We start from the raw sequence: 25,972 nt of genomic DNA on the forward strand, positions 1-25,972 counted from the left end.
CAGGATGCAGATGCAGAAAAATGCCTTCCGTCTCCAGCAACGCTGCTAAACCTATTCTTATCCCACCAAGGCTTCGTGTTTCTCTGTGACTTACTAGCTCAATCCCATTGTCCGTGCCCAGTTGACAGAGGGCCAGTTCTCAAGTTACACCTGTGTAAGCAGAATTAGTGGTGACCTTTCTTTTCCCCCTGAAGGCACACAGGATGGAGGCACACAGGACAGCAGTTCTGAAAAATGCAAGGTCTCCATATTGGTCTGAAAAGCAACAGATCTCCCCGCAAAACATCTGGGGTAATATTGGCATTTGATGTGCTGACCTTTATGGCAGAGTCAGGGAACCTTTCTTCTGTGTAGGACCGTTGAGCCAATGGTGCGCAGACATCACAAGATTGTACAGATCTCTGCGAGCCACACAGTCTCTGTGGGTTTCATGAAATTAGGGTTCTTGTGCAGCCTGTGGGTTGCAGGTTCCTTACCCCATTGGTCAAATCCAACATGGCAGACATATTGAGGGTGTGCCTAACTGAACGTTAGTTGCAAACATAGGTTTCGTTTCCCCCCCCCCAGGCATTTGAGGAGGGGGGATTTAAAGCAGCAGAGGTCCCAACCCTTTCCCATCCACTGTTAACTCTAAGTTGCCCCTTCTCAAGAAGTCTCCTTCGCAAAGTTCCCAAAGTGCATTTAGCAAGATACATATGCTTTTGGAAGAAGAAGAAGAAGAAGAAGAAGAAGAAGAAGAAGAAGAAGAAGAAGAAGAAGAAGAAGAAGAAGAATAGTAGTAGTAGTAGTAGTAGTAGTAGTAGTAGTAGTAGTAGTAGTAGTAGTTTGGATTTGATATCCCGCCTTTCACTCCCTTTAAGGAGTCTCAAAGCGGCTAACATTCTCCTTTCCCTTCCTCCCCCACAACAAACACTCTGTGAGGTGAGTGGGGCTGAGAGACTTCACAGAAGTGTGACTAGCCCAAGGTCACCCAGCAGCTGCATGTGGAGGAGCGGAGACGCGAACCCAGTTCACCAGATTACGAGTCTACCGCTCTTAACCACTACACCACACTGACTCTCCACTACACCACACTGGAAGTGTGGAGAGAGGGCAGGAAAGGAGGGCAGGAGAATGATTTATGTAGAAGAAGCAGTAACGATAGCATCATCAATTGGTTCGTCTGACTCAGAATTGTTTATTCCCTGGGTGGCCAACATTATCCCCTTGAGATGTTGATAGACTACAGCTCCCATCAACCTCACCCAACATGGCCAATGGTCAGGGGCGAAGGAAACTGTAGTCCAGCAACACCTGGAGGACCACAGGTTCTCCATCCCTGCTCTAAAGCAACCTTTTCCATCCAAGTGTCCTCCATTGACCATGGAATCCAATGACATCTGAAGGATACCATGTTGGCTACTCCTGGTATATAGGATTCCTATCTATCTTGGTTGTGCCTAAAATGTAGACAGCAGTTACTTTGGGAGCATGTGTGCCTTTAATTGACTTATTTATCCCAGCACATAATTTGAGAATTACTGCACCAAGAACATGGCAGCAGCCCAGCTGGATCAGACAGAAAAGGCCCATCTTGTCCGGCTTCCCAATTTCCACTATGGCCAGGCAGTCACTCCTGGGAATATAGGGTGTTGCTATAAAAGGTAAAGGTAAAGGACCCCTGGACAGTTAAGTCCAGTCAAAGGCGACTAGGGACTTAGGGCACTCACTTTGCTTCAGGCCTAGGGAGCCGGTGTTTGTCCGCAGACAGCTTTCCAGGCCATGTGGCCCACAGGAATAAGCCGCTTCTGGAGCAACAGGACACCGTGATGTAAACCAGAGCGCACGGAAATGCTGTTTACCTTCCTGCCACAGTGGTACCTATTTATCTACTTGCACTTTTTGGCGTGCTTTCAAACTGCTAGGTTGGCAGGAGCTGGGAGGGAGCAACAGAAGCTCACTCCGTTGCAGGGATTTGAACCACCAACCTTCCAATTGGCAAGCCCAAGAGGCTCAGTGGTTTAGACCACAGCGTCACCCACATCCCTGGTGTGGCTATATGCCAAGTCAGACTAGTGGGCCACCTACGTATCTCAGTATTGTCTACAACCTTTTTTATTTTTTCATAAGGGCCACGCAAGCTTATAGCAGGTCAGACTATTCATTCACCTAACCCAGTATTATCTACCCTAGTGACAGTCAACGTGTTGTCCTGCAGATGCTTTGGACTACAACTCCCATCATCCCTGATCATTGGCCATACTGGCTAGTGCTGGTGGGAACTGTTGTCCAACAACATCTCGAGAGCACTATGCTGCCTGCCCCTGGTCTACCCTGGCTGACAGTGGTTCTCCAATTTCCCCAGAGGTGCCAGGGATTGAACCCAGCCATAGGAAGCTGCCTTCATACCAAATAAGACATTTGGTCCACATACTGCAAGAAGATCAAACCTATCCAATCTGAAGGAAATCAGCCCTGAGTGCTCACTGGAAGGGCAGATCGTGAAGCTGAGGCTCCAATACTTTGGCCACCTCATGAGAAGAGAAGACTCCCTGGAAAAGACCCTGATGTTGGAAAAGATGGAGGGCACAAGGAGAAGGGGACGACAGAGGACGAGATGGTTGGACAGTGTTCTCGAAGCTACCAGCATGAGTTTGACCAAACTGCGGGAGGCAGTGGAAGACAGGAGTGCCTGGCATGCTCTGGTCCATGGGGTCACGAAGAGTCGGACACGATTAAATGACTAAACAACAACAAAATCAAATAAAAATGACCAAACTGCAGGAGGCAGTGGAAGACAGGAGTGCCTGGCGTGCTCTGGTCCATGGGGTCACGAAGAGTCAGAAACGACTAAACAACAACAACAAGCTCAGCATTCTTCACCAGGCATGGACAACCTGTTCCCCCGCCCAGATACGGTTATACTCCAGCTTCCATGATCCTTGGCCATTGGCCATGCTGCGTGAAGCTGATGGGAGTTGGAGTCCAGAAACATCAGGAATTCCAAATCTTGAGCTCGATCATGCTGGAAGAACCTCAGGCCTCTCTATCCGGTCCCTCAGGCCTCTCCTCTGGCCATCTTCCTTGGGCTGTGCCCTCCACAACAGCTGGTTCTGGTGCCTGCAAGCCATGCCTTCAGTGAGGATCTTCCTTTGCAGCTTGAGTCCAAGCCAAGCCGCAAAGGAAGAAATGAAAAAAGGGGAGAATGCACGTTCCAGATTCTTTCCTTTGAAGTCAGGTCCCCGAAGACCAGGGTCACAGCTCCTCTGGTTGGTTCCAAAACCAACTGCTCTAAAGCAGAGTCATTTAGCATCTCGTAGAAAGTTTGCCTCTTGACTGGAACAAGCGATTGCCCCAGTCTAAGAGAAGGGAATTGAAGTCACCCCTTTCTCTGCCTCCTGGATTTCATCCTCCTTCTCTCAAGAAAGTGCAATAGCTCAGTGGCTGAGCACACAGAAAGTCCCAGATTCAATGAGCATCAGCAAACCCACCACTTCAAGTCTGCACTTATCTGCTGTCAGAAATGATTAATAACCAGGAGAGTTGAAGCATCGCCCCATTCACTCCCTAAGCCAATTGTGACAGTAATTGCAGAATAATAATAATTGCAGAATTGCAGAATAAACTATCTTCTCTCTCTCTCTCTCTCTCTCTCTCTGTGTGTGTGTGTGTGTGTGTGAGAGAGAGAGAGAGAGAGAGAGAGAGAGAGAGAGAGAGAGAGAGTCCGGTTTATAATACCAAATACAGGAACAAGCTTTTGTTTTCTTGCAATTCCTTTAACCTCTGGATTTTCTGTCCCACCAAACCTCGAACACCAAGCCAAGAGACATTAATTCAACTCTTCCTGTATCTCCATTGAGAATGATTCATGATACTGGAAGGCCAAGCCAATCTCAGTTCACTCCCTGGGCTGATGCTGAAGCTTAATCACCAGGAACCAAAAAATCTTTCTCATTAAATACACAGAGAGACACACTCCCAGGCTTCGGTTCATCCTAGAACGCTGAATAGCAAACCCACATTTTAAAAGGCATGCAGCTAGATCAGCCACACACACATATACCATTTTCTGCTAGATGCTAGAAATACAAAGGCGCAAACGAAGTCACAGATAAACAAGTCTTCCTTGATGCGTTCTAGTTACATCACCCCTTCCAAGCTCACGCAAACAGGCACACATCTCCAGAGAGATGTGTACCAAAAGGATGCTGAAGAGGTGTGGACCACAGCAAGGAAGGGAAGTTTAAAAAAAGGAAGACAACAACAGCATGCTTTTAATGTCAAAAGAAGGATCCCAGAGAAACGCGGGCTGACTGTGCCATCTCCACCTGCCTGGCCTGTGGTCCTAAGTCTAGATGCATTCCAGTTCCATCAATCACTGGCCAATTGGCATGATGGTGGATGCAACCCAAAAACATTCTGGAGAGGTTCACAGATTTCCCAACTGTGCCCTAAAGCACCACGAGGGTGACCAAGTCGGGTTGTCTGACCATCCACTGGGTGTGGAGCCTTGCTTCAAAACACATGCACCCACCACGCCATCGCCAGCATCACACAGAGAGTGGATGCCACCAGAATCCATCATGGGATTTTTCTTCCAGCCATTAAAGAGGAAACAGAGCTCCTTTCTCTCCTCCCTGCCTTCCCCAGTGTCAGCTATCGACACAGGCAGACTGGTAGCAAAATACACACACAAACACGTACAATGAACCTTCCACAAGTCCCTCAAGATTAGGGGCTGACAAAGAGGATGGTGGGGGTGGGGTGGAGAATCGGTCCTTCCTTAAATCAGCAAAGAAAAGGGGTGCGCCTCTTTTTCGGGGGGAGGCGCCCTGATTTGATATAGCATCATTTGGGAATAAAAAGAGCCACAACCGAGAAAATAAAATAATAATCAAAAAATCAGCCTCACCTGTTTTTCTTCTGCAAAGGGACACGTTGGGAAGCGGCAAGAGATGTCCAGGAGGGGGTCGGAGAGGAGGAGAATAAAACGGGAAGGCATTAGCAACGTCCAGCATCAGTCCCAGTAGTAATAATAATAATAATAATATAGACGCATGAATGCAAACGCACCCATTAGGAGCCTTACCTGGGTTGACCAGCTTGCTTTTGTATCGTATGGCCGTGCTCATCTTTCTCTCTTAAGGGATCAGAGGGGATTGCACCAGATGTAGCTTCCTCCGGAGAGGCGAGCCACCCTCTTCTCCGATCTGCTGCTCTCCCTCCGGTCCTCCCTCCTGACTACAAAAAGGTCTCTCTCTCTCTCTCTCTCTCTCTCTCTCTCTCTCTCTCTCTCTCTCTCTCTGCATGCGCCTGTCAGCCAGAATCTGCTGCTGCCGCTGCCGCTGCATTAGAGAGGCTGGCCGAGGGAGAAAAATTAAAAAAAGGAAGGCGGGGCAGGATGCGGCCCAGCCCTGCCCACAGCCCTCAGCCAATCAGAGCCTCGCCCTGAGCCACCCTATCTGCATCCTCCGCCTCCTTTTCCAGCCTGCAAGCTGGCCGTGTCTCCAGAGCATCCTCCGTTCTCCCTTTTGTTATTAGTATTACTCTTTCGCAGACATCAGATGGTAAAGAAGGGGGGCGGGTAAGCGAGGAGCATGGCTCTGGGCCTCCCTTCCAAGTTGGAAGCCCTCAAGCAGCTCGCAAGGAAACAGGGTCTTCTGCATGTGTGCGTGTCTAGCTGTTGGGTGGTGATAGATGATAAAGTGTGTGTCTGCGTTATATGTGTTTTTATGACACATACATGCATGCCAGTGTGGAGTAGTGGTTAAAGTGCTAGTACATTGGGACGCGGGTGGCGCTGTGGGTTAAACCACAGAGCCTAGGGCTTGCTGATCAGGTGGTTGGCGGTTCCAATCCCGCGACAGGGTGAGCTCCCGTTGCTTGGTCCCTGCTCCTGCCAACCTAGCAGTTCAAAAGCACGTCAGAGTGCAAGTAGATAAATTGGTACCGCTCCAGCGGGAAGGTAAACGGCATTTCCCTGCGCTGCTCTGGTTCGCCAGAAGTGGCTTAGTCCTGCTGGCCACATGACCCGGAAGCTGTACGCCGGCTCCCTCGGCCAATAAAGTGAGATAAGTGCCGCAACCCCTGAGTTGTCTGCGACTGGACCTAATGGTCAGGGGCCAGTGTGATGTAGTGGTTAAGAGCGGTAGTCTCGTAATCTGGGGAACCGGGTTCGCTTCCCTGCTCCTCCACATGCAGCTACTGGGTGACCTTGGGCCAGTCACACTTCTTTGAAGTCTCTCAGCCCCACTCACCTCACAGAGTGTTTGTTGTGGGGGAGGAAGGGAAAGGAGATTGTTAGCTGCTTTGAGACTCCTTTGGGTAGTGATAAAGCGGGATATCAAATCCAAACTCCTCTTCTTCTTCTTCTTCTTCTTCTTCTTCTTCTTCTTCTTCTCTAGGACATTGGGAGGTTGGGGTTCAAATTCGCAGCCAGCCACGAAGCCCACTGGGTGACTTTTGGGTCAGTTACCCTTGCACGGCCCGAACTGCCTCACAAGGTTGTTGTGAGGGTAAAATGAAGAGGGAGAGAAGTGTGCCTTGGCCTCTCTGGAGTGGGGAGGCCTGGATATTAATGTAAGAATAAACAAATAAACTGCTTTTTGGTAAACCGCTCTGAGGTTGTTTCTACAATTGAGCGGTATATGGATTTTATTAAGTAAAAAAAAAAAAAGCAGTGTAAGCCTGTGCACGATTTTTAAAGCATCGCAAGTCTGTTCTGAATGTTTGAGCGATGATGTGTCAGTCACTAAAACCATCTATTTACTACAGTGACAGACAAAGCAGACATTATGGTCTTAAAGGCAGAAGCCAAAGCTTTAATATATCTGTTTTGCTAGTCATTGTAATTCTCTCTCTCTCTCTCTCTCTCTCTCTCTCTCTCTCTCTCTCCCTCCCTCCCTCCCTCCCTCCCTCCCTCTTTGTGTGTGTGTGTGTGTTTGTGTGCAAGAACTCAAGATACACACAAATGTATGGAAGTTTATTTTGAGGGGGGGAAATATTGATATTAGAATATAAGAGGATCAGTAAATGAGTAAAGAAACTAACTGATTGCAACAGCCTTATGCAGCAGAGTTGCCTGGGAGTACCGGTAAGTTTCTCTGAATTCAATGAGGCTTACTTCAAAGTAGACATAAAAATGCTCGCAGTGTTTGCATATTTATATGATTATTAAAGTTAATTCATCAATTGCTTTTTAAACCACTGTCTCAAGGTGATTTGCATCTTTCTCCTTTCTTTGGCGATCCCTTGTAGCCGAGTAAGATTATCATGAACAAGGTCTTAACAATGAGTCCATAAGTGACTGTGGAGGCCAATTCTGGATCCACACGTCCTTCCACAATGGGGACATAGGTTTTCCAGGTGGGAGTTTATCACGGTGAGGGTTTTCCAAACATGCCTTCCTCTTAGCATGTTTCTGCCTTTCGTCCTGAGTTTGAGCATCTTCAAAGCCCATTACAACTTTGGTAAAGGCTGTTCTTCGATTGCAGCATTCACAGGCCAGTGTTTCCCAGTTGTCGGTGTCTATACTACATTTGCATTGAGTCTTTAAACCTTTTGTTTAAGCATTACACTTTCCATTTTTAAGTTTGGAATAGAGGAGTTGCTTTGGAAGACGATAATCAGGCATTCACACAACATGACCAGTCCAACGAAGTTGATGCTGAAAAATCATTGCTTCGACACTGGTGCTAAAAGGCTCTCCTAGTCACTGAAGACACCTGTTCCTCCAGTGACAGAGTTGCATCTAAGAGCATCTCCAAACTACACACCTGGCAGAGTGTGACGCCATCCAAGGTAGGTCACTTACCTTTCCCTGAACAGGACTTGGACAGCAGCACTAAAACAGCCCTAGAAGACCAATGTGTGTAACCTAGGTGAGCTATAGGTGACATTTTCAAAGAAAAAATACATAGGCTTGTATGAGACTAAGTCATAGAGTAGACCCACTGAAATTAATGAAACTGAGTTAGTCACACTCAACAGTTTCAATGGGTCTACTCTGAGTAGGACTAGCATTGGATACAACCCAGAGGTGCCTGAACTTGTTTGGAAATGGATCAGAGCCTTTATGGGCCTCCACATTGGAAATAAAACTATCTCCCCCTGGAAATAAACTATTTTCCCCAGTCAAACCCTCCATCAAATTAGCAAGGGTTGGTTTCTCCACCTTGGGCAATCTTGCAAATGGGCTATTGGGTTTCAACTACTTGCATAGGGAAGGGAGATTCTGGCAAAAGAAAAGTGTATTTGGAAAGGGACTTGACTGGCAAGCTTGCTCCTAGGACAAGTCTTGAAGGTATAATATTCCCACACACACCCACTCCGGTGTAACAAGAGTGGAGGCTGGGAATCCAGCATCCCTGTACAACTGTGCTCTCCTGGACGCATGGCATGCCAAGTCTATTTTTAAGGCTGGCAGCTTAATCATTTCTAAAACTCAAGCTTGGAAAGGAATTTGCCGCCTCCTCCTCAAACCTGTATTTGCCGAGTGTCGGCAATGTTGACTGGAGCCGTACAGAACAGCGGGTCTTTTGTACAATTCACCTTGGGGGGGGGGGTAGGGGTGTGTGTGACAGCCCTCGGCACAGGTTGGGTTTACATCAGCGATCTGTTGGTAGATCATCTGGGTGACCCATAGGAGATCACCAAGGGTTGCTGTTTCAGCAATAGCAACAAATCCACTCTTCTGCACCTAAATTCGATTTCTGAAATGAAGAAGGCTTGCGGGTAACCAGGAGGGGATATGTGTGTGTCTGTGTTTTTAAGGACTGTGAGCTCAGCTCTGGTACTGAAAATGAGATTGCTAGGCTCAAGATGTGCTCAGAAGCACTCTGTTCTTTAATTGTAACCACTGGGGGCCAGAGCTCATTGGGAATGGTAGGGCAGAGGTCCGGGTGCCTGTTAGTGGGTGGAGCCAAGGAAATGGGGGGTGGAGCCAACTAATTCTGGTTTTGTCCCTATCCTCTCTGCTGAGTTCTACAAAGGCAAACCCGAGACCGAGGAAGATACCCTAATGCAGGGGTGGGCAACCTAAGGCCCGTGGGCCGGATGTGGCCCAATCGCCTTCTCAATCTGGCCCGCATACAGTCTGGGAATCAGCGTGTTTTTACATGAGTAGAATGTGTGCTTTTATTTCAAATGCATCTCTGGGTTATTTGTGGGGCATAGGAATTTGATCATTTCCCCCCCCCAAAAAAAAAATAGTCCGGCCCACCACATGGTCTGAGGGAGGGACAGTGGACCGGCCCATGGCTGAAAAAGGTTGCTGACCCCTGCCCTAATGGATCGACCTCCACTGATTCTAGCCGACTTCCTTTTGCAGCCCTCTCTGATTGGTAGGTCTTGGAGCTGTAGTAAAAAGAAAAAGGAAAGTAGATCTACGAAACCTGTGGTGTGCACATCCCTGGCCTGCAGGACTCAGCCAGCCAGCTCTGCGTTTTAAAACTGGATAGTGCTGTTTTCTGTTTGTGAAAACAAGGGTAGGCCTGGGATAGCTGTCAATAAAGCATGAGACTCTAAATCTCAGGGTTCAAGCCCCATGTTGGACGAAAGATTCCTGCGTTGGAACCGGTTTGGCTAAATGACCCTCATGGTCCCTTCCAACCTTATGATTCTATCAGGCACTCAGAACACTTTCCAAGTCACATGTAGGTGCCACGACCCTCAAACCAGGACTAATAACAGTTCCAGGGGAGGGTGGAAAATGAGCTGGTCACATCATGGAGAATCCCATGAGCCTGTTTTGATTCTAAGGCTGCTGCAATTCTGCACATGCTTGCCAAGGAGGAAGCCCTACTGAAGAAGAAGAAGAAGAAGAAGAAGAAGAAGAAGAAGAAGAAGAAGAGGAGGAGGAGGAGGAGGAGGAGGAGGAGGAGGAGGAAGAGGAGGAGGAAGAGGAAGAGTCCCAACTCAAGAGCAGAGCACTTTGCTTTGCATGCAAAAGGTCCCAGTTCAATCTCCAGGATCTACAGGAAGGACTGGGAAGGAGCCCTGTCCAAAACCCTAACAATAATTGAGCTTCTTGGGTTGCAGCTTGGCGGCAGGGCATCCGATTTTCATAACAGAATCATCACAGAATTGTAGAGTTGGAAAGTTACAGACTCTGCTAACCCAGAAATAGTGCTTCAGGTTGAGAACTTTGTTTCAGGATGAGAACAGAAATTGTGCAGCAGCAGCAGGAGGCCCCATTAGCTAAAGTGGTGCTTCAGGTTAAGAACAGTTTCAGGTTAAGAACGGACCTCCAGAACGAACCTCCAGAACGAATTAAGTACTTAACACGAGGCACCACTGTACCTAACATTTAGAAGACATCTGAAGGCAGCCCTGTCCAGGGAAGTTTTTAATGTGTGACATTTTAATGTATTTTCAATCTTTGTTGGAAGCCGCCTAGAGTGGCTGGGGAAACCCAGCCAGATAGGGCGGGTACAAATAATAAATTATTATTATTATTATTTATTACTATTATTATTAGTAGTAGTAATAATAGTATATACGTATATTCATGCAGGAAACTGGTGTGTTCAAGTGGTTCCTGCCATAATCAAATACCACCTTTTTGAAGTGATGCAGTGATTACCGCAGGCCTTCTTCCGTCGCCTCTTCCGCATAAAATGCTTCCCTCACGACGAGGCAAAGAAGAAAAGCTCAAAAAGTTGGCCGCTGGCCTGTCGCAACAAATGCATGTAACCAAAGCTGCTTGGAAACCTCTCGAGTTCTCGGTTCAACTCAATCAATGGGGGTGGGGTGGGAAAGAAGAAATGGAGTCCATATTGGCATGATTTTTTAAAGGCTAGACAACCGCAAAGCCGTTTGAGTCTCTGCTGCGCAACAAAAGGCAACCTCACCGAGTCAGATCTATACATTGTTTGACAGCCTGCCACCAGAAATTTAAGTCGGATACAGACTAAATGGATAATTCAAAGCTTGTTCAGGAAACCGTGTCGTGGTGGGTTTCCTCCTAGCAAAACACCACAGAAGGAGAGGCCTGCTGCCTGGATCCAACCAAGGGTTCCTCTAGTACAGGAATGGCCAAACTTGGCCCTCCAGCTGTTTTGGGACTACAACTCCCACCATCCCTAGCTAACATGGCCAGTGGTCAGGGATGATGGGAATTGTAGTCCCAAAACAGCTGGAGGGCCAAGTTTGGACATGCCTGTTCTAGTACAGGACAGGTAAAGGTAAAGGTAATGGGACCCCTGACCGTTAAGTCCAGTCACAGACAACTCTGGGGTTGTGGAGCTCATCTCACTTTACTGGCCGAGGGAGCCGGCGTACAGCTTCCGGGTCATGTGGCCAGCATGACTAAGCCGCTTCTGGCGAACCAGAGCAGCGCATGGAAACGCCGTTTACCTTCCCGCTGGAGTGGTACCTATTTATCTACTTGCACTTTGATGTGCTTTCGAACTGCTAGGTTGGCAGAAGCTGGACCGAGCAACAGGAGCTCACCCCGTTGCGGGGATTCGAACCATCGACCTTCTGATTGGCAAGCGCTAGGATCTGTGATTTAGACCACAGCGCCACCCGCTCTAGTACGGGACAGAGGGAGGGGTAATTTGCAGCTCTTGACTTAATCTCAGAAGATGCCTGCAAGATATCATTTCAGAGCTATCCTTCCCTCTCTTGGCAGCCTGCTAGATGGGGAATGAGAGGGCTAAAAAGAGAGGGGGAAAGGGATTGTCCCACCCACTTTTTGCTCTAGTCCCACCCACTTTGGCTTTGGTCCTGCCCACTGCTGGTTTTAGTCCTGCCCACCACTAGCATGTGTTTCCAGAGAGAGAGAGAAAGGCTCCTCCTCCACCACCAGATGCTTGTGAAGCAGATGCTCCCAGGATGCTTTGGGGAAAGTCATGTGTCATGGACTGGCTGGATGCAGAGGAGTGATAGACATGGAAGGCACCAGCTGGGGAGCCCCCAAGGGAAGACAGCTCCGAGTCGGGGGGGATGGTGGTTGGATGGCGAAGAGTGGTCAGAGGGAATAGACTGGGAACAGGTGGTGTCAGAAGGCTGGGGCAGAGAGCAGTCCAGAATCAGAGGATGGTCAAGAGGCAGAGTGGAGGCAGACTGCTGAAGAAGACAGGGAATCTCCCCCTTCTGCTGTGACCAGCTCCCCTCTCCACTGATCTCCCAGAACACTCAGAGAGATGAAGAGGGCGGAGGAACGAGAGACAAGACAAAGGAGCTTCAGTTTGCTGGGGAAGGACCTGGGGATGGAGCCTTAGAGAGCAGTGGGAAGGCAGGGACCTTCAGTCCTCGCAACTGCCTCATTGGGGCAAGACCAGGCTTCCTCAGCCTCGGCCCTCCAGATGTTTTTGGCCTACAACTCCCATGATCCCTAGCTAGCAGTACCAGTGGTCAGGGATGATGGGAATTGTAGTTTCAAAACATCTGGAGGGCCAAGGTTTAGGAAGCCTAGACAAGACCTACTGGGAAGAGTTGCTGTGATCACTAGGTCTGTGCTGTTTGGGTTTCTTTGAATAAAGAGTTCACTGACACTAGAAATTTTCTTGCTGACCTCCCCGTGACTCCAGCTCCTGACATGCTTTTTTTAAAGTGCTATGATACTGCTTTGAATGCATAGTGTGGATGTGGGCCTTCAGACAGAGGCTGCAAAGCCTGTGAGCCAGACCTGGGCTACTAAGCCATTTGCAATGGCTCAGCAGTTCACCACCAACGGCACAACAGGGAAGAAAATCTCATCCCCTCCTCTCTTCCCTGCCAACACCTCCAGCACCAAGCAGAATCAGAGCACTCAGGAAACAGTCTATGGGAAGCTTAGAAGAGTTTACATTACTGTGAAGAGAATGACAGCTCATTTCCTCATCAGTGATAGTCCACAGTTTTAATCTACATATCTTTCTTGCCTTTATGGACCCTTTGATTCAGACCGTGGCTGAAGTTCTTCCCTTATAAGGCTGCATGCACACCATATTTCAAGCTCATCCCTCTTCCCCAAAGAATTGTGGGAACTATAGTTTACCCCTCACAGAGGCTACAATTCCCAACCCCCTTTGAATATATGGTGCATATGCAACCTAAGAAATTGATTCCCCACTGACATTCCCTGGGAGTTTAGGGAACTATTTGTATGCTCAGTGTTTAGGTAATCAAAGACAGTGACTTGTTTTTTCTCCCATTGGCAATCCATGCCGAAGATCAACCCAAACTACCACATCAATTTCAATTTCTGGATGCAGCCAACACCCGGCAAGGGTTTCCCCCATGAAAATACAGTGAGACAACTGTATTCCTTATGCACATTTATTTGGGAGAAAGCTCTGGTGAATACAGACTTGCTCCAGAACAAATAGGCATGGGACTGGGCTGCAGCAAAACTACAGAAGGGTGCCATCACTTCCAAAATGAGGAGGGGAGAGCAATTGCCTTGCATATCCCATTTCCAGGGATGGCTGGAGCCCATTTGGACTGGTGGGACGCAAGGCCAGGGAGCCGAATGGTAGATGGAGCAAGAGGCAAAGCCAACCGTTTCTGGTTTTGCCCCCATATTCCTCCTCTTTGCTGAGTTCTACAACACTGAAACTTGAGAGGAGGAAGCAAACATTCCCTCCCATCTGGGCAGGTTGTAAGGAAGATGGCAAGACAGGTGGAGGGGTGGCTGAGGTTGGTGGGGCAGAGCCCAATTTGCCTCAAGGACCAGCCCCAGCTGCCTACTTGTGGGCTTCCTAGAGGCATCTGCTTGGCCAATTGTAGGGGGAGACGATGCTGGACTAGATTAAGGTTATCAATTTTTTTTCAATGAATCCAGGGACACTAAATAAATACATACATACATACTACACGTTCGGGATGTTGATGCTGCAGCGATGGTGGTGGCAGAGGGGCGGCCACCACCTTGACCTCAACCATCTTTCCTCTTCCTCCGAGGCTCATATCTCCTTTCTCCATGAGCCTGGGCAGCCCCTGAGTTATTGGTTCGGTGGTGGTGGTGGTAGTGGTGAAGCGGTGTGTGGTGGGTCAGGCATGGAAGGTGGAGGAGGGCCAGAGCGGCGGCAGTGAGGCTCGGGCAGCGCAATGCCTCCCTTCTCATCGGAGCAGCCCCAATCCCATTCCTACCTGCGTGCAAGCAGGAGGGGGCGGGGATCCCTCAGCTGGGAAGGGAGGCTTCCCATTGCCTAACTAAGAGATCCCTGCCCCCTCTGCTTGCACGCAAGGTCTGATAGGCAGCGTAAGCCTCCCTTCACAGCTGAGAGATCCCTGCCCTGCTCCTGCTTGCACACAAGTAGGAGTTGGGAGGCTGCTCCGATAGGCGGCATGAAGCCTTTCTTCACAATTTAGTTGCTGGGGTCAGGGAAGGTGGAGGCAGCCCGGAAGCTGCATCTTTGAGCCCCTGCACCACCATCCGAGCAGCTCCTGAAACCAAGCCCAAGCCAACTGCTCCAGGCTACTGATACTGCCGCTGCTGTGTTTCCCGGGGACATTAGATAAAATCTGGGGACATTCCGGGGATGGGATTTGTCCGGGGACTTATTTGCAAATCGGGAAACGGGGACATCTGGTAACCCTAGACTAGATTGACACTTTGCCTGATCCAGCCAAGTTCTTATACGAATCAGTCCCAGTGACTTTCAAGTCAGAATTAGGTTGCTGCAAAGCTGCACAGCAGTCTCTTCCTTGCAAGTATCTAAGAATGATAATAGGATTTAAGGTGGGTTTGTTTTTACACATTTGTGTTTTATTTTGATCAGGGCTCACCAATGTTTTTGCTAACCAGTGAAAGAGTTGTGGACACAACTGTACATACTTGAGTGACGCGGGTGGCACTGTGGTCTAAACCACCTAGCCTCTTGGGCTTGCCAGTTGGAAGGTTGGCAGTTTGAATCCACACGATGGAGTGAGCTCCCGTTGCTCTGTCCCAGCTCCTGCCAACCTAGCAGTTCAAAAGCACGCCAGTGCAAGTAGATAAATGGGTACCGCTGTGGTGGGAAGGTAAATGGCATTTCCATGTGCCCTGGTTTCCGTCAAGGTGTTCCGTTGCGCCGGAAGCAGTTTAGTCCTGCTGGCCACATGACCTGGAAAGCTGTCTGTGGACAAACACCGGCTCCCTCAGCCTAAAAGCGAGATGAGTGCTGCAACCCCATAGTTGCCTTTGACTGAACTTAACTATCCAGGGGTCCCTAAAAAGGGTAAAGGTAAAGGACCCCAGATAGTTAAGTCCAGTCGCAAACGACTTTGGGGTTTGCCGTGCTCATCTCGCTTTACAGGCTGAGGGAGCCGGCGTTTGTCCGCAGTTTTTCCAGCTCATGTGGGCAGCATGACTAAGCCGCTTCTGGGGGATCGGAACACCGAAACCAGAGCAGCGCACAGAAACACTGTTTTACCTTCCCGCCGGAGCGGTACCTATTTATCTACTTGCACTGGCGTGCTTTCGAACTGCTAGGTTGGCAGGAGCTGGGACAGAACAATGGGAGTTCACCCCATTGCGGAGATTTGAACCGCCGACCTTCCGATCGGCAAGCCCAAGAGGCTCAGTGGTTTAGACCACAGCACCACCAGCGTCCCTAGGGGTCCCTTACCTTTACCTTTTATACTTGAACACCCCACACTCATGCCTAACCAGTTGCTGGAAACTGCAGGCGAGGAGAGTACAGTACTCTTGTGTTTGGGCCCTGCTTGCAGGTTCTCCACAGGCATCTGATTGGCCGCTGTAAGAACAGCATCCTGGCCTAGATGGGCCATTCTCCAGCAGGCTCTTCTTACGTTTTTACTAGCATTGTGTTTCCATTTCCCACCTCCACCCCACCAACTGAATTTTGGGGGAGCAGGGTCAGCGACTTTCCTGGAGACTTCAGCTGGAGAGGGGAGAGGGGTAGGTATCCTGTGGTCCTCCAGATGCAGCTGAACTTCAACACCCATCTGCCCCAGCCAACGTGGGCGGTGGTCAGGGGTGATGGGAGTTGTAGTCCAACCACAACCGGAGGGCCATAGGTCCCCCATCCCTGGGTCTTTACAGATTCTGCCGACGTATTTTGTTTAGTGAACCAAAATAGAAGGATTTAAAAAACCACACGCTTTACTTCCCCTCGTGTCTGTTCAATTTATTACAAAACTGCAAAGGGACATTTAGTGTCATGATACAATATAAAATAATTGTGAAAATACCATTGTTCTTTCAACCGAGGAAAAACAAAACCTGTTCCGATAGAAAAGGTTGCTAATTAGTACCTGAAAAATTCAAGGCGGATCTTCTAGGAGGCCTCTGAGAATATTTGGCATGTTAAGACATTTGCATGATTTTTAAGGCATCGCGGGTAAAAGGATGGCTCATCCTCCCCCATCACTTTAGTGTTCTGTACCGTTTATTTGTATTTTTATAATAATAATAATAATAAAAACAGGAAGCAGGAAGCACCAAGGGGAATTCTACCCCAGAGAGCCAAAGCACAGGTGACACTGACGTAGCGCCTTCCAGATGTTTTGCACCACAATTCCCACTAGCCCATTGGCTCGGGCTGGTGGAAACCGTACGCCAACACATCTGGAGGGTGTTAGGTTGGCAAAGACTAGCTTACAGAGACAGACATCTTTTTTTAGTGAGAGGAGAATGTTGGTCCCATAAGCGCTCAAAGTAGCATCATTCCATTTTAAAGAGTCATGAGTTCCCCCAAAGAATCCTGGGAACTGCGGTTTGTTAAGGGGACCGAGAGTTATTAGGAGACTCCTATTCTCAGCACCCTTAACAAACTACACGTCCCAGCATTCTTTGGGGGAAGCCGTGACTGTTTAAAAGTGGGGTGGTACTGCTTTAAACATACAGTGCGGACGGGGCTGTTGTAAACTAGCAACAAGTTACACAATGGTTACACAAAGCCTAAACAAAATGTAGTTAGGAGACTGAAGACATTTATGGTAAACAGGTCACCACGTCTTTTAGTAAGAAAGTTGCCACACACACACACAAAAAGGTATCATGTTAGCCTAAACAAAACGAAACATGGTTCATCAACCTACTCTCAAAGCCTACTGCATATAAGATGGCATGTTTGCTTTTGAATAAAAAAAAAGGAGAGCGGGAAAGATAAGGAAAAGTAAGTCCCACATTATAAGCACGAGCATATTGTTACCAACAGGGTGATATAAGCAACATGATTAAGGAGAGGTATATATATATATATGGGGAGAAGAAGAGAAGCTGCTTTCCAATATGATCTTCAAGACCGCCAGCTGCTCCTCGTAGCATCCAGCCCTGCGTCCAGGCATGATCCATTGGCGTTTCACTAGTGTCACCGTTCAGTTTCAGATAAAACACTGACCCATTTTAAGAGCATTGAGTAGCCACTGTAAGAAAAAGAAGAAAAGGCCGTAGACTTCCTTCCACAGGTAGATCACCTTGTGTAAATGAACACAGCACAGATCCATTCTATTGAAAGAAACAGAAAACTTCCCATGGACACAATTCCCTGGTATTGGCTTTCGTGCTCTCAATGCAGGACATGCCCTCCCCGCTGAAATACTAGAGCTCCCCGCCATCAGGGTTGGCATGCCGCCGGTTCCATAAGACTCACCTGTTTACTCAAGCATTTAACTGAACGGAACCCGCAATTTTACGGTTTTGACAGTTTAAACATTTCAATTTATTTTTACTCTTTGTTTTATTGTAATTTTAATTAAGGATAGGTTAAAGCCACGTTGGATTTGTAATTGCATATTTTAATTATGTGTTGACTTAATTATGTATTGATTTGATTGTGCATTGATTTCATAGTTGCAAACTACTTAGCAGCCATTCTGGCATCTAAATTAAATAATAATAGCAGTTACTAAACATCCGAGCAGTTCAAACATACAAAGTTTTGCACATGCTGTCTGCCTCCAAATCATGCGAATGATACCAGTGTGTGTGTGTGTGTGTGGTTTTTTTGTGTGTGGGTGTGCGTAAGCTGCCTTGAGCCCCAGTCTGGGGAAAAGGCAGGATATAAAGATTATCTGTTATTGTTATTATATTGTCAATTTAGTCCTTTCAATAGTTAGGCACCACACACGTTTTTATCTTTATTTTAAGGAGGGGAGGAACCTGAAAAAACCCCTATCCTGCCAATTTCCTGGAAGCAGACTAAAATTAAGGGAATGCTACCTAAATTTGCTCCAGGGCAGATTACATTTTATTAGACACAATCCAGCAGCAGCAGCAGCATCTTGTTTTTCCAGTTTCTTTGAGAAAGTGCCAGTTGTGCTGGGTTAGGCACTGTGTCCTAATTGAAAAACAGGGCAAGAGCAAAATGGGAAACGAGGAATCTGAGTCCAGAGATCTTTGGCAAGGGAATTAGGCCAGGGAGGGTCTGAAGAACCGTAAAAAGAGAGAGGGCAGGGCCGCAGACCCACCCTCCCCTCGCCCCGGGACTATCTCAGGTTTCCACTTTGAATTCCCAGATTTGAAAACGTCAGCCTTTTTATCCTTCTACTTGGGGAAATATTTTTTTGAAAGCAGACTGGCCATATTCTGCTAAATTACTCACCAAGGCATAGTGCAGTTAGAGAACTTTAAGACGGGGTGGGGAATGTTAGGCCCAGCGCCCAAATGCGGCCATCCAGGCTTCTCTATGTCAGCCGTAGAGTTTTAACCAAGCCATACCCTGTTCTCCCCAGACCCTCAGTGGCCCTGCTTCACACACCCTGGGGGTGATGAGCGTTTTAGTCTGCAACATCTGGAGGGAACGCTCCCACCCCTGACCTAAACCACTGCTGTTGCTGTTTCAAAGGACCTTTGCAACAGTACACTGTGGGCTCTGCAGCTGCAACCAGCTCTAAATTCTGCTCTCTGTAAATGTTGCAGTCCTGCCTTGACACTGTTGGTTTCCCCAGAAGAGTCGTATTTTTAAATCAGACGTTACACACTGACAGATAAGCGCTGGAACGACAAAGTTAACAGGTCGACACCTTAACACGCCTTTATTTATTGCTGAGGCCATGAAAGGACAGAAAGCAGCAGTCAAGCTCTGCCCCACCATGCCTGGATCCAGCCCCAGTTTAGACTCTAGACTCCTCCCAGCTACCAACTGCCATGGCAGAGGTAATCAGAGGGAGAAGCTGTAGCAGCCCCTCCATGGTGCTTACTTCCAGATCCCATGACCTGCTGAATTACTGCCTGCCATAATTGAGGGGAGGGATTTGGGGAAACAAAGTTAGGCTAATGACCATCCCTGGGAAAAGTTAATAAAAAGCTGATAAAACGAGTCAAAACTAATTAAAACTAATAATTCGATATTTTGATGTTAGAACAAAGTTTGCGAGGCATCGCAGCATGCAAAAGAGAGTGCTGGAGGTGGGTAGTCTAAAAGCTAGGCCAGCGTTTCCCAAACTTGGGTCTCCAGCTGTTTTTGGACTACAACTCCCATCATCCCTAGCTAGCAAGACCAGTGGCCAGGGATGATGGGAACTGTAGTCCAAAAACAGCTGGAGACCCAAGTTTGGGGGGAAACTAGGCACTTCAGTTGAGGAACAACTTGAACCCACAGTTAGGTCCTGCTTAGGTTAGGGGCTTCCTGTAGGAATCTGGCTGGTCACTGTGAGAACAGAGTGCTGGACTAGGATGGGCCTTTGGTCTGATCCAGCAGGATTCTCTGTTCTCATCTACTGAACTGCAGCCACAAGCCTTGCAGTTACTCCAAACAGGTTTCACTTTCAGATGAGTACCAGGGCACTCACTGGTCTGAAAGCCCTGGGTTTCTCCTTTCCTAACAGGTTAATAGCTATCCCATCTGACATCTCCACTAAAGCGAAATAAATCTGCTTTCTTCAACCTAGTGCCCCTCCAGAAGTTCTGGACTACAATTCCCATCACGCCCAGCCAGCAGGGCTGTGCCGACTAGGCCTGGCAGGAGGTGCATTCCAAAATTCCCGGAGTGCACCAGGATGGGGAAGTCTGCTTGCCCTGCTTCGATCCAAATCCGTTAAGCTGTTTTATAACGTGACTGAATTGCAGAATTCTGGCAGGAGGCCACTTCATACCCTTGTCTATTTATGCAGCTGTGCTGGGAACATAGTTGAGCAGTCCAGGTAAGAGCAGAGGAAGATGCTAAAATATTTGGGACATTCGCCTCAGAGGCAGGATCGACAGAAAACCAGGGGGCTTACATCACAGCAGGTGCAAGGGTTTGTCACGAATCTCTCAAGACCTAGCACAAGAGGCCAAAACAAAACCCTTGGTCCACTGCAAACTGAGTATTATGAATGTAAATGACATAAGAAGCCCTTGGGATAGAAAAGCATACTTGCAGGAAGCGGTGTAGATCAAGCTAAATTGGCTGCCTGTCCATTGATGAGTGAGGGTTAAATCCTGCTCTATTCAGCACTCTTTCAGGCTAACTTCCTACCGATTCAGGAAGCTGTTTGCTACCACAATCCCCTGCTAAAACTGATTCCACCATTGCCCCCCATTATTTTAGTAGACCAGTCCATGCAAACCTGCATGGGATCCCCTGCTAAAACAATGGAAAGCTCCCTTTTAGCAGGGGATTCCAAAGCCCACCCAGCCCTGAATCACAAAAAGGAAGGCATTGGAATCTCTTGCTAGAACAGGGGTTTTTTTTTCACCTGCTGAGAGAAGAACCTTTCCCTTTTCGCAGAACCATGCAAGGCGCTTTGAAGCCCTGACTTTGGGATTTGCCATTATGATGCCATTATGGCACCATGTGATTGACAGGTGGGGAACCCCACCCACCTTCCAAATTTGGCCAGTGAGTCCAATTCCAATTAGGCTCTGGCCCATGGAGTCAAAAAACTTCCCTGCTCCTGGCCTAACCTCTCCCACAAGGTTGTTGTTCCAGCTGTTGAACCCCACTCCCTTGCCTCAAAGGACATCAGTCAAAGCTGTTGTCTGGTAGGGAGAAGCAGAAGGGGAACATAAGGGAGGAACACAGATGAGGATAGCAAATGAATAAATCCTGGCGCCATGTTGTTTCTGTCCCCAATACCAGAATGGGGCTCTTTTTATTGTAATAATCGTTCGTAAGCTACTTTGATCACCTCTCAGGGTTATAAAGGAGGATATATTAATCTAGATGAATGAATGAATAAAATATTTTGTAAGGATAAAGTGAAGAGCGGAGTGGGGAGACTACAATCATGTACATCACCTTGAGATCCTTGGCGGAAAGGTGGGGTAGAAAAGAAATTGATGGGTTAATGAATAAATAAAATGATAAGATTGCTAATTCCCCCAGCCTCCTGTTTGTTTACCAACACAATTCTCCACGTGGGTTGCAAGTGTGGTGCCATCAAGAGAAAATGTGAAATCTGGAAACATTCCCTTTGTACTGAACACATCAGTGACTCTGATTGATGTACTTCAATCAGTCACCAACATTCTAGGTATTTTCACTTCCTTGCATTTACAAAATAAAAAGGGGGGAATTTGCAGGGTGAAGCTTACAGAAGTCAAAAGGATACACCACAACTCCATCTGGAAAAGATCACTGACAAAAATTGTGAAATGACACTAACACCAAAAGGATTAGAGGAGACGAAGAAGCCACGTGGAGCCAGACTTTCACAATCATTTAAAAACTGGCAGCATGAGGAGAAATAAAACATGGATCACTAGTCATAGGATATTACTTGTTTTGGCTCTTTCTTTTTTTTTAAGCACTCCTACTTGAACGGTTTGTGTTCTCTCTTACCTCAAGGATTAAAAGCTTAATACAAAACCCAAATCCTCTTTTAGCACAATATTAGTTATTGTACTTTTAAAATCATACAGCACCTTCCTCCCCCCCACTAGCAATGCAAAGATGTTAAGAACACTAACACATGGGCCACAAATCTGGAGCATCGTTTCAGCTTCCTGAAGTATCAGAATGCAACCCTCCAATCTTTAAATGGAAAGAAGCAGGTTCCTAGTCCTCATGATTATGATACAGTGATAAAACTGATGAAAGGACAAAAATCCAATGAATAAAAGGGATTTCAGGCCCCTTTTACGCCCTAGATGATTCCCTGCCTTTTTCTACACGGATGCTAACTGTCTCCTATGACTCCTACTGCTACCCCCACCATCAAGGTGGCATTGAGAGAAACAGAACAGAAAGAACAGAGATAGGGGAGGTTATCCTCCCCGTTTCCTTTACTCCTCCCTTTCATACCGCACCACTTGCCCTCCGGATGAGCAACCAGCGAAACACTACTCATGAGCTCCACCAGAAACTCCATCCCAACAGTATTTCATGCTTCCCAAAATACTGTTCAACAGTGTTACTTGTTGTCAGTGCCTGTGGGCTAAAGGGATACAACACCATCTTCCCCAGAATCTATTCTCTGGGTTCTTCATTATCTTCTGAGCTCGGGCAGGTGGCTACTGGCAAGAGGGCCTTCTCCCCAAACAAACCTGTCAGGGAACTGCCATCAGAGGCACGGGAGAAGGAGAGGGTCTCTGATTCTGCAGGAGAAGGTCCCAGCGCTAGAGGGAGACTCAGCTGGGAAAGAGGGGAAGAGAATGAGTGTAACACCAGGGATCCAGGAGAGCAACGGGACAGGGAGGTGCAGCGGCTCCAGGACTCTTCGTTGTAAGTTAGTGAGGAGAGCCCAATCACCCCGCTGCCCACGCCCACCCTGCACAGGAGACTCCCGCGCAGTGAGAGGCGGAGACGCTTAGACGTCAAACAACTCTTATGTTGGCAGCGCTTTAAGAAACGCCCACAGACAGATTCTACGAGTGACTAAGGGCAGCCACGCTGAGATGGGCTGTGCAGTCCGGAGGGTTTAACCAGGCAATCCGATGCTCAAACGGGGCAGGATTACGCACGAGTAACTCCCAACCACTACAAAACCACAACTGGTTTGTTGTTTGTTAGAAACAAACCATGAGCCACGAGTCGGGCCAACAAGAAGAGCCTCATGGTTTGTTGCTCCCAGTGAGAGGTGGGTAGGAGCAAATTGTGGGATTTTGAGCAGCATGCACTGCTTGTTCGTATTAAAATATAGTTAGGCTATAGAATAAGGAAGCTGTAGAGTTGGAAGTGACCCAAGGGTCATCTAGACCAACCCCCTGCAATGCAGGAACATGCAGCTGTTCTAGAAGGGGATACAACATGCAACCTTGGCATTTATCAGCACCATGCTCTAACTAACTGAGCTATCGAAGACCTGAGATTTACATCAGGGGAAACCCACTCAGCTGTAAAACTCAGTGGGTAGCCTTGGTCAAGTTGACACTCTCTGTCTCTGTCTCTCTCTCTCTCTCTGCCAAGCTTACCTCATAGGGCTGTTGAGAATATGAGAGTGCAACATACTGAGCCTCATGCTCCATGGAGGAAAGGCAGGGTGCACACAAGATTAATGAGTTAAGGAGAAAAAGGGTTGCTCCCACCTCACCGGAGCACGCAATGACCTCATGTTAAGGAAGATCACTACCATGTGAGCGTAATCCGCAGATCCGAGCAACCACAAAACACCCAGAAAAATCTTCCCTCTTTAAAAGCCACAAATCTCTAGGTCTTCACAGAGCATAAAAAGAACCGGAATTTTTCATTATTTCAGCATTACCCTTCAAAAAGACGGAGGAAGCTTCAAGCAGCAAGTGAACCTCATCGGAGCAAATCCCAACACATTTTCTGCAGACGCAACAAAGCAGACGGGCCGGCGTGACTCACGGCGAGGCAGGGGAGCCAGAGCGTTGGGGCAGCTCACCCTGCCTTGGTTAGCAAAACACCCCGGAGGCTACAAGGTGGTTGCTCCAAAAAGGCTAGAATTCTGCCTAAGCTTCACATTCCAGGCATCAGAAGCTACAGACACAAATACATCCTTCCTCCCCCACTAACCCCCCGAGATGACTTTTCTCATCACATCAGTTTGGCATCGGACCATGATTAAAGTCTGGTTGCTAGGGCAACGCCACACATATTTTTCTTTTAGAACCCCACGTATCCATTATTGTAGGGAGTGGGCTGTTTTTTCAGTTCTTTGCAATGTGCCTGTCAGGAGCATGACTAATGGTTTTAAAAGCAAGATAAACCACACGTTGTGATAATACGGTCAAGTTAGGCGAAAGTAGCTCAAGACGCCCCCACCCCCTTAAAAAAAAAAAGCCAAACACAATAAACTCTTCCATCGTTATGCAGGAACATTACAAGATAGGTGGGATGAGTTAATTGTCACAGTCTTTTCCAGAGTTTAAATTCTTGACTCTGTCCCAAAGTTGCTATGTTAAATCAGCCTTCCTCAACCTGATGTCTCAAACAACTTCCATCATCTTTGGCTACTGGGAATGCTGGCTGGGGCTGATGGGACTTGGAGTCCAACAACATGGGCGGACAACAAGTTAAGGCAGACTGCCCTAAACGAACTGAGCAGAATATGAAGGCAATCCAATCTTGCAAGTTTTTAGTTTAGTGATGGGAGATTATTCTTTGCCAAAAAAATCTGGAGGGGGAGGCAGATTTATGTTGCTAATTCTCATTTCCAGAAAGAAAAACAGAAAGACATCTCTATCACCTTACCGCAGCTATTTCGGCAACACAGGCAGATTGAGATGCCATGAGTTATAATAATAATAATATAAAGCACTGGTCTAATTTGGAAAACTCAAAAAAGAAAAAAAAGGCTTGGGATTGTTTTATTGAAGCCCGCTGCCAAAAAAAGGGGAAGCCTGCAGAGTTGAGAAAGAGATGGAAATCCATCAGCCGACAGCGTGATTCTCTGCTGTGCTGTGCAGACAGGACTGCGCTTTCTGGGCTGGAGGTTGGGCTCCCAGATCCAGTGTGCCAGGAGACATTCCCAGTCTTGCTTGCACTGGTGCTGATGTGCTCACCCACACCCACTCCCAGTGCTCCTATCAGCTCAAAAGAAGTCTGTCAAATGGTAACAGAGTAGGCAGATGGAACAAGAGTAAAAGCACATCTCAGGCAGTCTGAAAACAACATTCTGGCAGGAGTGGGGAATCTTTTCCATCCCAGCCTGGCTTTGGATGACAAAGACATCCACAGACGGGCCTTTACATCCTCACATACAGACAGGCACATTCGAGTGATGCTTCAGTTCTACTGACCCTAAGCAGGGAAGGGCTTTTCAAGTCAAAACCAGCACTCTGAATTGGGCCCCCAAAAAGACAGAGCCAGTTCAATAGGCATTAGTACCAGCTGCTGAGAAAGACTCCCTGTCCCAAACCCTCGCTACCAGTAAGAGTTGACAGCACTGAGCTAGGTGGGCCAATGGAAGGACTTGGTGTAAGGCAGCTATCTATGTTCCTGCTTGCCATCTGTGTTAAACAATTCAGTAGCCTGTAGGCTGCAGTTCGGCCTGTAATGCTAAACACCCCCCTAGAACAGGGATGGGGAAACAGATATTGCTGAACCTCCATCAGCCTCAGCCCACAGATGCCGGCTCCGTGGGCTCCTGAGCACCCACAAAATTCTCCATGAAGTGCCCGGGCTCCCACAAATTTCAGCGCAAGGGCCATGCGCGTTGCATGGCACCCACGGCCCAGGGCACCCAAAGTCGTGGGGCAAAGCTGGCACTCCTGCCTCAGCCAGGGTGGTCAATGGTCAGGGATGATGGGAGCTGTAGTCCAACAGCATCTGGAGAGCCAGAGGTTTCCCATCCCTGCTCTAGAAGAACACAAGCTAAGGTGTGGCCATGGATAACCCTTATCCAGGCTTCCTGCTGCAAACTCTGAAGGATGAATGGTTTCCCACATTCAGCTGTGTGTGTGTGTGTGTGTGTGTGTGTGTGTGTGTGTGTGTGTCTGTTTGTGGATCCTCTCACAGTCACACAATTCTGTAAACATTTCAGTAAGGTTTTGAACAGACTTCTCAAAAGTGCACTACCAATTATTAGAAGTGGGCTTCTAAACACAAGCGGGGGGGGGGGAGGCTTTCTGAATACTTTCTTCCATTGAATAGTTTCCAAAGGAGTAGCTGTCTTAATCTGCCCCCCCCCCCGGGGGGGACACAGGAAGGAGTCTCGTGGCACCTTATTATGATGGCATAAGCTTTTGTGGACTAGAATCCACTTTATCAAGATGTGGACCACATCTGATGCA

The 25,972-nt window shown here is 47.9% G+C and overlaps 3 protein-coding genes across 3 annotated transcripts in view; all 3 read right to left on the bottom strand.

Annotated features, from left to right (window-relative positions):
- Positions 1-5,279, bottom strand: part of SEPTIN5 (septin 5) — an 89,371-nt gene extending 84,092 nt beyond the window's left edge. Inside the window, exons 1-2 of the mRNA XM_081175023.1 lie at positions 5,069-5,279; positions 4,892-4,902 (exon numbers count right to left, since the gene is read on the bottom strand). Of these exons, the coding sequence (XP_081031149.1) occupies positions 4,892-4,902; positions 5,069-5,111 (54 nt within the window). The 5' untranslated portion in view covers positions 5,112-5,279. The remainder of the gene's footprint in view (positions 1-4,891; positions 4,903-5,068) is intronic.
- The window catches only part of GP1BB (glycoprotein Ib platelet subunit beta), a 210,829-nt gene that overhangs the window by 94,597 nt on the left and 90,260 nt on the right, over positions 1-25,972 (bottom strand). The gene's annotated exons all lie outside the window — the stretch shown is intronic.
- Positions 16,023-25,972, bottom strand: part of LOC308575921 (septin-2) — a 63,932-nt gene continuing 53,982 nt past the window's right edge. Inside the window, exon 13 of the mRNA XM_081175079.1 lies at positions 16,023-17,277. The gene's annotated coding sequence lies outside the window, so the exon portion shown is untranslated. The remainder of the gene's footprint in view (positions 17,278-25,972) is intronic.

Source organism: Podarcis bocagei, assembly GCF_964188305.1.
Source record: "Podarcis bocagei genome assembly, chromosome: 16".
Classification (NCBI taxonomy): Eukaryota; Metazoa; Chordata; class Lepidosauria; order Squamata; family Lacertidae; genus Podarcis; species Podarcis bocagei.